Source organism: Myxine glutinosa, chromosome 10 (genome assembly GCF_964187855.1).
Source record: "Myxine glutinosa chromosome 10, kmMyxGlut1.1, whole genome shotgun sequence".
In the NCBI taxonomy this organism is placed as follows: Eukaryota; Metazoa; Chordata; class Myxini; order Myxiniformes; family Myxinidae; genus Myxine; species Myxine glutinosa.
In genome coordinates this window covers 75,179,566-75,196,958 of record NC_136270.1, presented here as the reverse complement: position 1 = coordinate 75,196,958, position 17,393 = coordinate 75,179,566, and the positions used below count along the sequence as shown (strand labels likewise).

The 17,393-nt window shown below is 46.6% G+C and overlaps 1 protein-coding gene across 1 annotated transcript in view; it reads right to left on the bottom strand.

Moving 5' to 3' along the window:
- Positions 1–17,393, bottom strand: part of LOC137433454 (uncharacterized) — a 500,692-nt gene that overhangs the window by 98,713 nt on the left and 384,586 nt on the right. Inside the window, exon 13 of the mRNA XM_078785196.1 lies at positions 4,205–4,378. Within this exon, the coding sequence (XP_078641322.1) occupies positions 4,205–4,378 (174 nt within the window). The remainder of the gene's footprint in view (positions 1–4,204; positions 4,379–17,393) is intronic.

Below are 17,393 nucleotides of genomic sequence, written 5' to 3'. Positions count from 1 at the left end.
AATTGTTCAATTGTGCAAGGCTGAGTTGAAAAGAAACGATACTTTGAGGCACCCCCTCATCACTGTAAACAAGATATGTTCAAGAAATGTGTCTTCTTGATCGATTTTCCAAAAAATATTGAGCAAATGAAATGTCAGATTCCTCAATAGTAATCACATGGTGAGTGAATGTGAACTATATAAGGATACAGCTTTGTTTCTTTTCAAATCCTGTGACCTGAGGTCTTTGACGTTTGTCTTCAGCTGCAATGATAGCCCGCTGTACTGACTTTGTGGAGATGTTCCAAAAGATCAAAGAACTTCAGCAAATGCCATCTCAGGACTCGGGGCGGACTGTTTTGACCCGAGGCTGACACGGTAGAATATGGCAAAGCATAATGAATGAATTTTGTGTATGAGTTTTAAGGTAATGCTAGCCCATGACTATCATGTTCCGTTCGAAACGTCGATGGATGACCACTCTTTAAATTGTGGTTCTCTCCAAATGATGCTGCAATTTGAAAGTGCTGCTTTGAATGGTAAGTTGCCATGATTTAATCATTGGTTTGAGGAAAAAGAGAAACAAGAAATAAACAAGGGCAAAAATGAATGCTCGGTTTTATATATTGTAAATGAAAAACCTTTTAATGAATTTGGAATGTTTTTGTTAAAAAATTTAAAATATGAAGCATTCAGTAATATCTATGAGACCTCAAATATTAATCTCGCATTATCCTCCTCTTTGGGCTGGCAGGATGGCATCGAGGTACACGCACTCACCTTGAGCTGTCTGGCCGGTGTTCGAATCTCGGCCCAGCTATAAACTGTCATCCTGGTGTTTCAGACAGGGTGAGGTATCAATGTGTGTGCCATCCCTCGGATAGACCCTACACCGAGCGTCCCATATCCTGGCATTAGTTGGTGGACGTTAAATATCACACGGTGTCCTTCGTGAAGAGTAGGATCCGCAGCACAGCCGCACCCCAAGCCATGTTTCAAAACTGCAGCCATGTGCTGCATATGAAACTAGAATGTTAAAAATTTTTTTTTTTTTGCATGCTCGTTCAGTTGGTAAATGGTGGACTAAATAGAATGTATAACATATTTATTGTACATAATGGGGTTACTTGTGCATTACAAATGTGAAAAATTAATGTAAATGTAGAAACGCAGTAAAGTTAATCACCTATTCTCACACAGAGAGTTCATGCATTAATAAAGAAGTACATTAAAATTAATGGATTTTATTGCAGTTCAGGAAGGATGGGTATCAGATAATAAAAAAAGAACAGCATTTTAACTCTGATCAATACATTAAAAACACTAAAAAATGCAACAAACACTAAAATATCACCAAAAGGGCCAGTTTGGCAAAATACCTAAATTGTGACGAAGATAAACTAGACTGGCAACTTGGCCAGTATTAAGCCACCATGACTCAACGATAAGGTACTTACCGGGCTGGGGAACACACCATCACAAAATCTATCTAATGCCAATGCCTGGCTATACTAGTCTTATTTGTCACCACAGTCTATTTCCTCCAAAATATATTGCAGTGAAATAATCAGAATCTCAAGGCATACAACAATAAAATCACGCCCGTGTTTGAAGGAAGCGGTTCAGTTTGGCATTTTAAATATGACATAGGAAAAGCCTAGAAACAAACAAAACCCTTTAGAATCACCCTTTAGAAATACAATTTAGAACCCTTTAGAATTACCATTTATAACTCTTTAGAATCCTTTATAATTACCATTTAAAACCCATTAGAATTACCCTTTATAACCCCTCAGAATTACCCTTTAGCACCCTTTAGAATTGCCATTTAAAACCCATTAGAATTACCCTTTAGAACCCTTTAAAATTACCATTTAGAACCCTTTACAATTACAATTTAGAACCCTTTAGAAATACCATTTATAAGCCTTTAGAATTGCCTTTCAGAAACCATTAGAATTACCCTTTAAAATTACCCTTTATAACTCTTTAGAACCCTTTAGAATTACCATTTAAAACTCATTAGAATTACCATTTAAAACCCATTAGAATTGCCCTTTATAACCACTTAGAATTACCCTTTAGAACCCTTCGGAATTACCCTTTAAAACCCATTAGAATAACCATTTAGAACCTTTTAGAATGACCATTTAAAACCTATTAGAATTACCCTTTAGATCCTTTTAGAATGACCATTTAAAACCTATTAGAATTACCCTTTAGAACCCTTCGGAATTACCCTTTAAAACCCCTTAGAATAACCATTTAGAACCTTTTAGAATTACCATTTAACCCCTATTAGAATTACCCTTTAGATCCTTTTACAATTACCATTTAAAACCTATTAGAATTACCCTTTAGAACCCTTCGGAATTACCCTTTAAAACCCCTTAGAATAACCATTTAGAACCTTTTATAATTAAACACGGTGGGTTAGAAAGGTTGTTATTCCTCATTGTTGATGGACTGACAGATGTAGCCAATTATTGAAGTGGTTTCACAGCTTATAAAGCACATTGGAAGGTTTCTCACCAAATGATATTCGTACATCATTTTTACCAAACAACTACAACCTACACCAGAGGCCATTTTCATCTACGAGGGTAATTCAAGTTGACATGGGATTTATATTTTACAAAATGAAAAGGAACAGGAAAGTTGATGAAATTTCCTCTATTTCTCATGGTATTCCCCTTCGACAGGTACACACTTGTTCCATCGATCAGGTAGTGTCTTGCTGCAATCTGCCTAGAAATCTGTTCTATCTACTGTATATGCTTGTGCTTTGACATCATCGTCATTCATAAAACCTATTGCCACCGTGATGTGGTGCGAGTGGTCTAAAGAGATGGCAATCACAAGCGTGGACTGGGTACAGGTTGGTTTATAACTTCCGGACCTATTTCCACTGGAGTGCTCAGGTTCTTTATGGTCTGTTAGAGTTCAGATCAATTGGTACCTACTTTGCATTAAATGTATTGAACAGCTCGTTTTGGAAAATGGCCAAATTACTGCATGTGGAAGTGCAGAAAATTAGATATCAGTGTTAGAAGCGTAGAAGCAATAACTCATTCTACTGTTGAATTGCAAATGAGAATGAATCAACAAGATGAATCCCAAGTGAAAATGAATGATTATTTCCATACTTCCAGCACCGACATCCAATTATTTATCGATTTCACATATGGTACGTAATACTACTAAACCGTTATTTTTTTTAATCTTGCCATTTTCCACAATTAGATGTTAAACAAATGTTATGTCTTCTCAAGTGAATGGCAGTTAGTCAAGGTGAGAATTCGCTCGAGATCGTTCATCCATTCCCAGCCATTGTTGAACTCGCTGCACCACTCAAACGCGCGACGGCATGAAAGACATGCATTCCCAATTGTGCAGCAGACTGTCTCCTGCAAATTTCTGCTTGTACGATATTCTCCTTCACAAGGAACTTAATGATGTACCTGTTTCACCTCACATGTGATTTTGTTGCCTACCACCTTGGTTTTCATCATCCCCCATCCAAAATCATGATCTTTTCGACCTAATCCCTCAACCCCTAACTCGTCCCCAAGGCCACATCTTTCCAAGTTGCCAGGTTTTTCTTCCCGAGAGTTTGCATCTGTATCCATCTTGTCCACCTCCTGCATCCCCTCCTCGCTCTCATTCTTCCCCACATCCCTTATTTGTCCAAGTCTCCTTCTATTTTGTCCCTCAACCCTACTATTGGTGCATCCCCTTCTCGTTCTACTGTTAGTCTCAAAGAATTACTTATGCAACAGGATTTGGTAATTAATGCATGGCGAAATCATTAGATGATGAGAAAACGCAAAAATTACCGTTTTTAAAGTTTAAAACAAGAACTGATCGAGAGAATATATGATTTCATGATGCATGCAATTGGACAACAAAATATATTCCATTAGGACAGAATAATGGCGTTTAAAAATTGTGCAATGAATGAATGATCACTACCTGAGCTGTACTAGACGGCCTAAGACTTGCAATGATTTCAGGCCAAAAAAGCTACTTGTGGAGGAGTCATTCAATGATTATGGAATAGTTAGAGTGCTTTCCGAAATGCCGATTACAGGAAAGAGTTTAAATTACATCTAAACATCGATCACGAAATGATCGGAAATTGTCGCTGCATTCCCATCATTCAACTACCCGAATTCCCAAGTTAAAGCTAAATGGAAGTGAAAACTTGCTCAGTGGTCATGCTGACCTCGCCCTCCAAAGCAGCTTTCCTTTTCTTCTTGCGCCCCCAACAGCTGCTCCCTTCATCCCCTGCACCGGCTGCTCCACCAGGAGTTGCTGATCCTCTATCTCGACTGAGCCCTGCCTCGGCCTCCAGGCGGTAGGAAAGGTTTCTCAGCACACAAACGGCATTCTCCACAACCTGCAGGGCCACACATAACATTTGCATCAGCATTGCAAAGGCAATCCCATAAAGGAAATAAACTTTATTTACTTGTAATTAGGAGTCAAAAGGCTGTTCGACTATTCAACTTCAACAGGCTGATGTCATCATATTGCTTTATTTCAAAATTGGAGGTTAAAAAAAAATACCATATGTAAGTAAAGGGATTTTCTAATTTTCCTGGATACCACATACAGGGTGTTCCAAAAAGACCTGGACAACTTTGGTTGTTAACCTATTTAGTACCACAAACAATACCCGTTGTTTTATACAGTATGATAGAAACTCAAAGTTTCCTATATTTTCAGGTCTGGTGTTTTAATGTAAAATAAAATTGCGACTCCACAGGAGAAAGCTCAGTGCGTCGAATGGTTCAATGAGACGAGATCCAACACACAAGTTCAGGGTAATTTCAAGGTATGGAAGGAATCCGCAATCACGGACTAGTATCAGAGAGTGGTACAAGACGTTTAAGGAGACTGGAAGTTGTCAGAAACAGAAAGTATCAGTCAACCAAGCGCAAGTGCAGCAGACATTGAACGAGTGCGTGAATCATTTCAACAAAGTCCAAAAAAACAATCCAATGCACATCCAGAGAACTGGGACAACCAACCACCACTGTACACAAGATTTTGCATCAACGACTAAAGCTGTATGTCTATAAGGTGCAGATTCTGAAGGAAATCAAACCAAATGATGAACCCAAATGCAAGATGTTTGCCTTGGAAATGTTCAGTTGCATAGAGGATGACAAAGATTACCTGGAAAAGGTCATGTTCACAGACAAAGCTTGCTTTCATGTATCGAGAAAGGTCAACTGGCACAATGTGACGATCTGGGACTCTGAAAACCCCCACATGGTCATATAACACACACACGACAGTCCAAAGGTCAATGTGTGGTATGGCCTTCTCCATGACCGCTTGGTGGGTCCGTTTTTCTTTGCAGAGGATACATTGACCTCAACAATTTATATGAACATATTGGAAGGATTTGCCTTTCCACAGATTGAAGACCTGCAACCCGACATTATTTTTCAACAGGATGGCACTACCCCTCATTGGGCCTTAGTTGTTCGCGTCGTCCTGAATGAAAATTTTCCAGGTCGCTGGATTGGCCGTGACAGACCAATCACCTTTCATAGGCTGTTCTGTTTCATTCTTTCTTCCAGGGCTCCAAGCAAACAGTGCACTTCTATCTCATGTCTCCTCAATTCTGACCCACGATCTTTATTAAAAACCATTAACCTTTCTTAACCCAACCATCTTGCTTGCTATTTTCAGTGCATCATCCTCTCCTCCTTCTCTTGTTTTCCTGTTCATTCATTCCCTTGATGTTTGTCCTACTGTCATTTCTAGCTTGCTCTTCCATGAGCCTCGCTCCTCGCTCCTTAGATTTGAAATTAATTTGCACTGCCAATTGCTTGAGTCGTACTTCCGCAATGCTTTGGTGTCAGCAATTACCAAACCTGCTGTGAATCTTGCTGTGCATATGAAGACTGAAGTACAGCCTCAAAGGTGTCTCGGTCGAAATTCAGTCTTGTTTCTGAGGTCTTCATGTTTACATGACATTATCTTCACGTTGTCTTGAAATACAAACGTATGCAGATCATGTACTTCTTGATACTTAATTTGTAGAATTGCCTAATGATGCATATTTGTGCAGAGGCATAGGTTCAGCTCAGTATTCTTATTCTGTTATAGGGATGTGTGAGGCACAGCCTTTTCACTGGTAGCATTTTGGCCATTAAAAATCGGCTTGAGGGCATTCGGAGTCCACCGCAAAATGCATTATGGTACTACGTATAGACCCAGACGAAGCAGGGAAGACAGATTGCTTTCTCCCTGAAGGTCATTATTAAGACAGCTATGGTTTGCAAATTTTCACTACAACTATCTGGGTTTCTTCTGCAAGGTATAAGCTTAGAATCCAAACATTTCATAGTGCTGCCTTAAATCGTATTCGAGCCCACAACCTCTGCGATACCATTCCCAACTGTTGCTTATGTCGTGGTATTGTCTTTTTAAGATTCACCCCTCAACTCGGTAGGATTGTTATCATGCCTCATTGTCATCAAGTATAGATATTTTCAGTAGTCCTGCTACCATATGCAATATATGAGTAGCACAGTATATAGAATAATATACAAGTCCTGACAGTGAAATGAAGCACTCATGGTAGCAACCGTGAAGTAAGCAACGCTAGGTATTCAGATATCTAAAAATAAAGGAACATAAAATAATCTTTGCCTATGATGTGTTGACTGAAATGCTTCCGATATCTGTAATATCATGGAAAATAAGCAGTGTTGAGCTTGCAGGTTAGTACTTGGATGGGAAGGCCAGGCTTGATAGATCATTTAGTAGTGTCGGCTGAAGCGTCTTGCGATTTGGTGCCGATTTGGGTCGTTGAGACCTCGGTCTTCTGTAGTTGCTACTTGTGAGCTTTGAGGAAGGATTTTAAAGATGTCGTGAAATGCAGTGAAGGATGGGGCCTCGACGGAGATGTGGAGAACACACTTGGGCAGATAGCCGTGGCCGACTACGAGTTAGCACCTTTTTACACGGGTTTGACGCATGCTTTTCACATGGATCTCTCTGAAGCCTCTTGCGACTGAGTGCGGATTTGGGACTTTGAATTTCTGCAGTGGCTACTCGTGAGTCTCTGAGGCGGTTCTTAAGGACGTTGTGAAACAGTGAAGGATCTGGCCTAGACAGAGACACGGGGACATGGCTGGGTAGAGAGGGACGTGGCCGAGTACAAGTCGTCCCCTTTTTTTTTTACATTGATTCAAGGAGGGTTTTTTCTCTCGAAAAAAAAAAGTTGAAGAGGGATCTTAAGGGCATCATGAAACACAGTGAAGGATGTAGCCTGGACGAAGACACGGGGACATGGTTGGGTAGAGAGGGATTTGGCCGTGTACAAGCACTCACCAGGTACAGTAGCTACTGGAGGACAAGTTTGGTTTGCATGATGTAAAGTTGGAGCAAGTTCAACATGAAGGGCCAAGGATTCAGGGCAGACCAAAACATCTCCTCGTTAAATTGAATTTTTACCAAGATAAAAATACAAACCCTTCAACACCAACATCAAGTCCTCACCGAAGTCTCATACTTCTGTGTTGAAGACCTCACCAACAAGATCTTCAGGATAAATGCTGATGGTCAATGAAGGCTGCTGAGGCTTACCAGGAAGGAAAGAAATACTGTTCATAGCTAAAAATTGGCGTGCCCATGTAGGAGTGTTGGCCATGTTTTATAGAGCATCATGGAATCTCCACTACCTTCCTTGCTTCTGCTGGAAAACATGCTGGTAATCCAACAAATACTTTCTTTGTAACTTGTCAAAGTTGTCTTGATGACCATGATTAATGATATAATTGGTCCTGTTGACAATCAGCAAATGTAGTTTATGCAAATGATAGCACATGTAACTACTTTGAATCTAACTAATCTTAACAACCGGAATTTTCCCAATTATGCCGTAATCTATTGGTATGGAAGCGTTCGTTCATCGTGTGCTACCCACTCGGAAATAGATTTTGACGATTGTGAATCACAGATCACCTCTTGATGTGCCTAAGTTGCAACTTCGAGTCGCACGATCGTATCTCAGGAAGATACCCGCAGGTCCAGAACTTAGAACTGTTTGCATTTTCTAGGGAACATGAGGGTGTACCGCTTCATCCGTGCTAACAGCCAATCAAATCGCGAGTTATAAGATAACATTTAGGTTTCGCTTTTTCATAGCCTTTTCCTGCTTCCCCCAAATTTGTTCGCACAAGTAATGAAATTTACCACAAAGTGCGCTGTATAATACACGTGGAAGATGATAAAGGGGACAAATTGAAAGCATTCAATCAGAAGACTTTGGATCGGATGTGAGAATTCGACATGAAATGGTTTCTTTGGGTGTAGGTGAACAATAAATCATTATTGCTAAGTCGTCAGAGCTGAGAAAAGGTGAGTGAGCAAGCAATGTGCGGTAACAGAGTGCCTCAATTGGCTCAACTGATCATGTGCTTGTGATGGTCAACATCTCTCTGGCCATTCTCAGAGAAAACATCTGCTCTCCCTTCTGGGCTGGTGCTTCTGCCTCACACCTAGCTCGGCTTCATGCTGTTGAAACCAAAGCTTTCAGAATCACTGGAATTTCCTGCGATGAAGCTAATTCCGCGGGCCTTTCACTTACTCACCGCAGGCAGGTTGGTGGTCTTTCTGTCTTTTACCGATTCCTCTCCGGCTTAGCTCCACCAGCTCTGTCTGAGCTCTGTCCTCAAAATATTCCTACAGGTCGTACAAGATCTGCCAGCAACCCTCTTCTGGTGAAATTGCCAAAATCAAGACTCTCTGCTCACCTTCACTCCTTCATTCCTCTTTTCTCTCGCCTCTGGAACAAACTCAACTCACTCTCTTCAATCCCACTCCTCCCTCCAGGTCTTTAAAACAGCTGTTCACCACCATCTCTTATCTTCCCCCATCCAAAACTTTGATCTTTTCTACCCCCATTAATTCACCCCAGATCCACTTTTTTGAAATACCAACTTCTTTCATGGAAGTCCGAGGAGTGTCCATGTGTTTTATACCTCTCCCACCCCTCCCTTCCCACGCCTCCTCCCCTCAAGCACTCTCCCTCCCACAGATCTCCCGATGTCCCTGTTCTCTGCTGTTGTACTTGTGTGCTTCCCTCTCTCTCCCCCCATCTTGCCTCATGCTCACTTTATTGTATGTTTTATGTGTCCGTTTTTTGTGATTAATGTTACAGTCACGTGAAAAAGTAAGTACACCCCATGTAAAGTTTTGACTTTTTCAACATATTTCAACATACAGCTATTTGATCTTCATTTTAACAATATTGATAGATAAAGGTGATATAATATAACAAATATCATGAAACATTTACATTTTGTAGTCCATTGTATAATTTAAATAAACATAAATGCAAATTTCGCATGTGGAAAAAGTAAATACACCCCGACATTTATCACTACTTCAAATACCTAAAATTAGAATCAGGTGCACCATCTCAGGTGAAAATGATTATAATGTGGGAGCTGTGCTCGCACGAAAAAGCCAGACAAAATGGACGACACAGGAAAGAAGTTTCACCGAGCTATTTATTTTGCTCAAAACCAAATAACTCAAAAGCACACTAAATCTGCCCCTCGAACGGGCGGCAATTTATATCGCAAACTGAACACACAAAAGCCACGCCTCTCAGGCGGGGCGTGGTATGCAAAATAGCTAACTCACGCCTCCCGACGGGGCGTGGTATGCAAGGCAAGTGTTCGCCCGAGAAGGGCAAGTCTGGACACGCCCGGGCGAGTCCGGACACGTGACCGCTCACCGGTTGCGTCATCGGCCGGTGCACGGTAATTGTGTCATGCTTCCGGTAACCGCTACATGCGCCCCCCCAGAATTACCCTGCACCGGGAGAGTCAGTTTGAGGGGGGTCCTGATGATCCGGCCGAAACGACCCCTGGTGATTCGTGTGGGGGTGGTCGGCGGCGTGGCGGTGGATGGTCGGGCGGGGGGCTTGGTTGATGGGGGACGGCCCTGTCGTGGAGGAAGGGCCAACCGTGGAGGTTGGTCGAGGTCCAAATTGGACGGCTTGAGGCGGTCCACGGAGATGCGGTCCGGCTTGCTGCCGATGTCGACAATGAATGACTTGTCGTCCCTCTGCAGGACCCGGAAAGGTCCATCGTACGGCGGCCAGAGCGGTCCCCGGTGTGCATCGTGCCGGATAAAAACGTACTCCGCAGTGCGAAGTGCTGGGGGGATGTGGGGTTGGGGGAAGCCGTGGTGGGACGTGGGCACGGGGGAAAATCTCCTGGCGGCCTCTTGGAGGTCCAAGCATTGGCGAGCCGTGGACCAGGGGCCGGTGGCATCAGGGATGAATTTGCCCGGCACGCGCAGTGGCTGGCCGTAGACCAGCTTGGCGGTGGAAGCCTGGAGGTCCTCTTTAGGGGCCGTTAGGAGGCCCAATAGGACCCACGGGAGCCTGTCGGCCCAACCATCGTCCTGGAGGCTGGCTCTGAGAGCAGCCTTCATCGAGCGGTGGAACCGCTCGCACAGGCCGGTGGCTTGGGGGTGGTAGGCCGTGGTGTGGTGAAGCTTGACCCCCAAGGCCTGGGCGACCGCACCCCAAAGCTCGGAGGTGAATTGCGGGCCTCTGTTGGAGGAGATGTCTGAGGGCACGCCGAAACGGGCAATCCAAGTGCCAACGAAGGCCTGCGCCACATCGGTGGATGTTGTTGATGCCAGCGGGATGGCCTCCGGCCACCTGGTGGTCCTGTCCACCATCATGAGGAGGTGGGTGAAGCCCCGCAAGGAGGGAAGGGGTCCCACCAGGTCCACATTGACGTGGTTGAAGCGCCGCGCGGGCACGTCGAATGGTGCCAACCGGGCTTGGGTGTGCCGGTGGACCTTCGCGCGCTGGTAGGCGACACAGGCATTGTCCCAGTCGCGGACGTCCTTACGGAGCCCGTGCCAGACAAACTTTGCTGCCACGAGCTTCTGTGATGCTTTCCGGCCCGGGTGGGAAAGGCGGTGGAGGGCGTCAAAAATGTGCCGCTGCCATCCGGTGGGCACGATGGGGCGAGGTTGGCCCAGGGAAACATCGCACAGGAGAACTGTGCCTGTGTCCTCGAAGGGGACGTCGGCCAACTGCAGGCCTGTGTCCGCTGTCCGGAGGGCTTGCACCGTGGGGTCGGCGGTCTGGTCGGCCGCCATGCGGGCAAAGTCCACACCCAGGTGGACGGCGTTCGTGCCGGACCGGGAGAGGCAATCGGCCACAGCGTTGTCCTTGCCCGTGACGTGCCGGATGTCCGTCGTAAATTCGGACACGGCGGAGAGGTGGCACCGCTGGCGGGCCGACCACGGCTCCGTAACCTTGGCCATAGCAAAGACCAGGGGTTTGTGGTCAACAAACACCGTGAATGGGCGGCCCTCCAAAAGATGGCGGAAATGGCGAACAGCCAGGTAAAGGCCGAGGAGCTCGCGGTCGAAAGCGCCATACTTGCGCTCGTTAGGGCAAAGCTGTCGGCTGAAGAAGTCCAGCGGTTGCCAAGCCCCGTTCACCCACTGTTCACGCACGGCGCCCACCGCGTAGTCGGAAGCGTCCGTGGTGAGGGTGATGGGTGCGTCGAGCGCCGGGTGCGCAAGCATGGTCGCGTTGGCGAGGGCCAGCTTAGCGCCCGTGAACGCCGCGTCCATCTCTGTGGTCCAGGCGATGTCGTGCTTGCCCGGCCTGCCCCGGAGGGCTTTGTACAGGGGGCGCATGAGTTGGGCGGCGCGAGGCACGAACCGGTGGTAGAAATTTACCATCCCGAAAAATTCCTGTAGGGCCTTGATGGAGCGGGGGCACGGGAAACTTGTGACTGCCTCCACCTTGGTAGGCAGCGGGACGGCCCCGCGCTTCGTGATGCGGTTCCCCAGGAAGTCGACGGCCGTTACGCCAAACTGGCATTTCGCCGGGTTGATGATGAGGCCATGCTGGCCGAGGCGCTTGAAAAGCGTGCGCAGGTGGACGAGGTGCTCCGCCCGGGAAGTGCTGGCGATGAGAATGTCATCCAGGTATAGGAACAGAAAGGTGAGATCGCGCAGCACACTGTCCATCAGCCGCTGGAAGGCCTGGGCCACGTTCTTCAGGCCGAACGGCATTCGGAGGAACTCGAAGAGGGCAAAAGGTGTAATTACAGCCGTCTTCGGAACGTCGGCTGGCCGGACAGGTACCTGGTGGTGGCCCCGAATAAGGTCGACCTTGGAGAAGATCACCCGCCCCGCCAAACGGGCGGAAAAGTCCTGTATGTGTGGTATCGGGTACCGGTTGGGGGTGGTGGCGTCGTTGAGGCGGCGGTAATCGCCGCATGGTCGCCATCCGCCACCCGGTTTGGGCACGATGTGCAGTGGCGAGGCCCATGCGCTATTCGAGCGTCGCACAATGCCCAATCGCTCCAGCGAGTCGAATTCCGCCTTCGCCACGGCGAGTTTAGCCGGGTCGAGGCGGCGGGCCCTGGCGTAGACCGGTGGACCTGTGGTCGGGATGTGGTGTTCGACGCCATGATTGACGGCGACGGCCAAAAACGTTGGCTGCGTGAGGGCGGGAAACTCGGCGAGTAGGCGGGTGAAGTCGTCCACGGCTGGGAGCGCGCAGCCTAGCTTGGTCGGAGCGGAGCCGCTCAATGAGCAAGCGAGCGAGCTGAAGGTCTCCGCATTGATGAGCTGACGCCATTTGACATCGACCAAAAGCCCATGCGCGCAAAGAAAATCTGCATCCAGCAAGGCCATGGGCACGTTCGCCATGATGAAGTCCCACCTGAAGCGCTGGCCTCCGAAGCAGAATGCGACGCTGCGCGAACCGAAGGTGCGGATGGAGGAGCCGTTTGCGGCGACCAAGGCGGGGTCGCATAGCACGGCCTGTTTGTCCTGCACCGAGGCGGGTATCACGCTCAGCTGAGCGCGGGTGTCACACAAAAAACGCCGCCCGGACGCTGGGTCCGTGATAAACAGAAGGCTGCCTGAATGGCCGACACTCATGGCAGGCAGTCAGCGCCGGCCTGGTCGTTTCCCGACCTGCCGAAAGTGCACGGTGGGCGGCACGTTATGGCCTTCTGCCCGAACCTGGCGTGGTAATAGCACAACGTCCGCTCTGGTGGAGGCTCCGGCGGTCGCGTCGGGTTGGGCCGACGGGGCGTCGCGGCGGCCGCTGCCGTCAGTGGCGCGGACTCGGCCGGTGGAGGCGCCGGTCGTGGGGTGCGGGCGTTACCTCTGTCGGCCCAGGGTCCCAGGCGGCCGCTCCGACATGTCGCCTGGCCGAGAAAAATTTATCAGCCTCCTTGGCCAGGGCACTAGGGTCCGTGATGGGCGAATTAGCCAAAGCTAACTGTACCTGCCCGGGTAGCCGCTGGAGGAACAGCTCTTGGAAGAGGAAGTCCGGGCTGTGGTCACCGAGAAGAGCACGCATGTGGCCCATGCTTTCGGACGGACGGGCCTCGCCCAGCTCCAGGAGGTGTAGTAGTTGTCGTGCGCATTCGGTCTCCGTGAGTCCAAACGCACTGAGGAGTAGGCCTTTGAGCACGCCATATTTGTCGGCGTTCGGCGGGTTCTGTAGGAAGCTCAGGACCCGGGCCGCGGTGGACGCGTTGAGCGCGGAAACCACATGATGGTAGCGCATCGTGTCCTCAGTAATTTTCCGCAGGGCGAAGAGAGAATTCGCTAGAGCAAACCAAACGGCCGCGTGCGACTCCCAGAAGCCCGGGAGCTTCAAAGCTACAGCTGACTTCATCGCCGTGTTCTTAGAAAGGGGTCACCAATTGTGGGAGCTGCGCTCGCACGATAAAGCCAGACAAAATGGACGACACAGGAACGAAGTTTCACCGAGCTATTTATTTAGCTCAAAACCAAAGAACTCAAAAGCACACTAAATCCGCCCCTCGAACGGGCGGCAATTTATATCGCAAACTGAACACACAAAAGCCACGCCTCTCAGGCGTGGCGTGGTATGCAAAATAGGTAAGTCACGCCTCCCGACGGGGCGTGGTATGCAAGGCAAGTGTTCGCCCAAGAAGGGCAAGTCTGGACATGCCCGGGCGAGTCCGGACACGTGACCGCTCGCCGGTTGCGTCATCGGCCGGTGCACGGTAATTGTGTCATGCTTCCGGTAACCACTACAATAACATCGTTAGAGAGGATCTTGTAGGAACCTGTCTTATTTAAACCTCAGACATTTAGTTTGGTTTGCTCTTTGTTGTTGAAGTGTGCCATGCCTAGATCAAAAGAGCTCTCTGAGGCCTTCAGAAAGAAGGTTATAGATGCCTATGAGTCTGGGAAGGGATTTAAAAAGATCTCCAAACAATTTGAAATCAATCATTCGACTGTCCGAAAGATCATCTACAAGTGGAGAAGATTCCAAACAACTGCCAACTTGTTCAGGCCAGGCCGCCCCAGCAAGTTCATCCCGAGAGCAAACCACAAAATGCTGAAAGAAGTCTCTAAGAACCCCAGAATGTCATCACGGGACCTACAGGTAGCTCTTGCCACTGTTGATGTCAAAGTGCACGAGTCTACCATTAGAAAGAGGCTGCACAAATTTGATCTACATGGGAGGTGTGCCAGGAGGAAACCTTTGCTGTCCAGAAAGAACATCAGGGCAAGACTAAAGTTTGCCAATGAACACCTAGGCAAAGACCAGCACTTCTGGAACAATGTGCTCTTGGCCGGTTGTGTCAAAGGTAGAGCTATTTGGCCACAGTACGAGAAGAAATGTTTGGCGAAAACCAAGGACAGCATTTGACCACAAGAACCTGATACCAACTGTAAAGCATGGTGGTGGAAATATTATGGTTTGGGGCAGCTTTGCTGCATCAGGGCCTAGGCAGCTCACCATCATAGACTCCACGATGAATTCTTCATTGTACCAGAGGGTGCTTGAGGATAATGTGAGGCCATCTGTCGGAAAGTTGAAGCTCAACCGAAGATGGACCTTGCAACATGACAATGACCCTAAGCATACCAGTAAATCCACCAAGGAATGGCTGAAAAGAAAGAAATGGAGGGTTCTGGAATGGCCAAGTCAAAGCCCGGATCTAAATCCCATCGAGATGTTGTGGGGGGATTTGAAACGAGCTGTGCATGCAAGAAACCCCTCAAACTTCGCACAGCTGAAAGAATTCTGCATGGAGAAGTGCGCAAAAAATTCTCCCATTTGATGTCAGAGACTGGTAGACAGTTAAAAGAAACGCCTACTTGAGGTTGTTTCTGCCAAAGGGGGCAATACCACCTATTAGAGCCAAGGGTGTACTTACTTTATCCACATGCGAAATTTGCATTTATGTTTATTTAAATTATACAATGGACTACAAAATGTAAATGTTTCATGATATTTGTTGTACTAGAGAAATACCCGTGCTACGCATGGGTGGGAGGCCAGAAGCAAACAGGCAATGCAGATCCGGCGAATGCTAAAGCATGAAACCAATAAATTCCACATTCCTGTAGCACCTTCAGTCACATGTCAGACATGGACAGCAAGTTTTTGAAGGACTTTTATGAACAACGTACCCGTTCACAAACAAACGGGTACATTCACGTATAGAAACATCAATTGTGGGTCCGTGGCGAATCTGCATATGGCGATGGCAAAATATCAGAAATTGAAGGGTTTTTTTTATTTTAAACGATTCATATGAACATCCGTTGAATCATATCACATGCAAATCATCAAAATCAAAACATTATCTTTAGAATTTCAATAAAATCCACATCACTGTTTATATCGGTAAATATTATTCCATCGTGTTTCAAATCGTGATCGATACACTATGATCGTGATGATCGTGATAGTGAATCGTGATCGATAATCGTGTTCACTATCGCTATGACGTATGTACTCCCGATACGTGTACCAAATTCCCGAAACGTGTAACTGTACCAAATCAACAGTGAAAAGGATTTTGAGCCGATAGCTGTTACGGCCTTGGCAAAATCGATGGAGACAGCGATCGATGGAGACAGCGATCTGTTAGCGATCGATGGAGACAGCGATCTGTTTGCGATCGATGGAGACAGCGATCTGTTAGCGATCGATGGAGACAGCGATCTGTTAGCGATCGATGGAGACAGCGATCTGTTAGCGATCAATGGAGACAGCGATCTGTTAGCGATCGATGGAGACAGCGATCTGTTAGCGATCGATGGAGACAGCGATCTGTTAGCGATCGATGGAGACAGCGATCTGTTAGCGATCGATGGAGACAGCGATCTGTTAGCGATCGATGGAGACATATTGCTCTCCCGGGTGCAGCCGTTTGTGCATCGTCACAATGAGAACAATGAACGTCATGCGAACGCGAATGTTATGCGGGAGTCCAAACCTGAGAATGCTGGAGACTAAAACTGAAATTGGGAAACTAAATAGCCTATTTTACTCCTGGTGATCCCCCGATTACCCACCCAAAATATCTTTGCGATCGGTTCAGCAGTTTTTACGGTACCTTCGAACGGACAGACAGACAAACAGATGGACGGACATTTGGTGAATTATAGTAAGATTAATAAAAGGTTTAAAGGAATATTTAAATTTTTAAATTTAAATTTAATAAAAGGTTTAAAGGAATAATAAAAGGTCTTTGTCCGAGGTCACCGAGTTCGATAGGTGCAGCTGTGCAGCGATCGGTGCAGCCGTTTGTGTAGCACCCGGGAAAACAACATCGTCACAATGAGAACAATGAACGTCATGCAAACGTGAATGTTATGTGGGAGTCCAAACCTGAGAGGCTGGAGACCAAAGCTGAAATTGGGAAAACTAAATAGCCTATTTTACTCCTGGGGATCCCAGGATTACCCACCCAAAATATCTTTGCGATCGGTTCAGCAGTTTTTACGGTACCTTCGAACGGACAGACAGACAGACATTTGGTGAATTATAGTAAGATTATATCACCTTTATCTATCAATATTGTTGAAATGAAGATCAAATAGCGGTATGTTGAAACATGTTGAAAGAGTCAAAACTTTACATGGGGTGTACTTACTTTTTCACGTGACTGTAGCTCTTACACGAGCCTCGATCTTGTATACAAAAAAAAACAAAAAAAACAAAACATGAATGATAAATCTGTACCCTTTCAACTTAGATAAATGCATTGGTTTCAAGGATTTCTTCACAATTATTGGTGTGATCAGTGAAAGTCCACCTGAATCCTCGCCAGTCAGGTCTCTGGCAAAATTGAGTCTATAAACCAAGATAGGCCAGCTACCTCTACCTCTCTAGCTCGCAAGCAAAAAATAGCGTTCCTTTACTATAGTTTATTTATTCTCTGCAGACTACTGTCATTAGAACTATTATCTCTTCAGTTACCAGGAAACCCTACTGCAGTACATAAACCACAATAGTAAAGCGCGGTGGTGTTACGCACGCTACTTGTAAGCAAGGAGGAAGCGGACAACGCGATAATTTGTAAGAGTCTTTATTCAAGAGCTCACTGTAACACTGA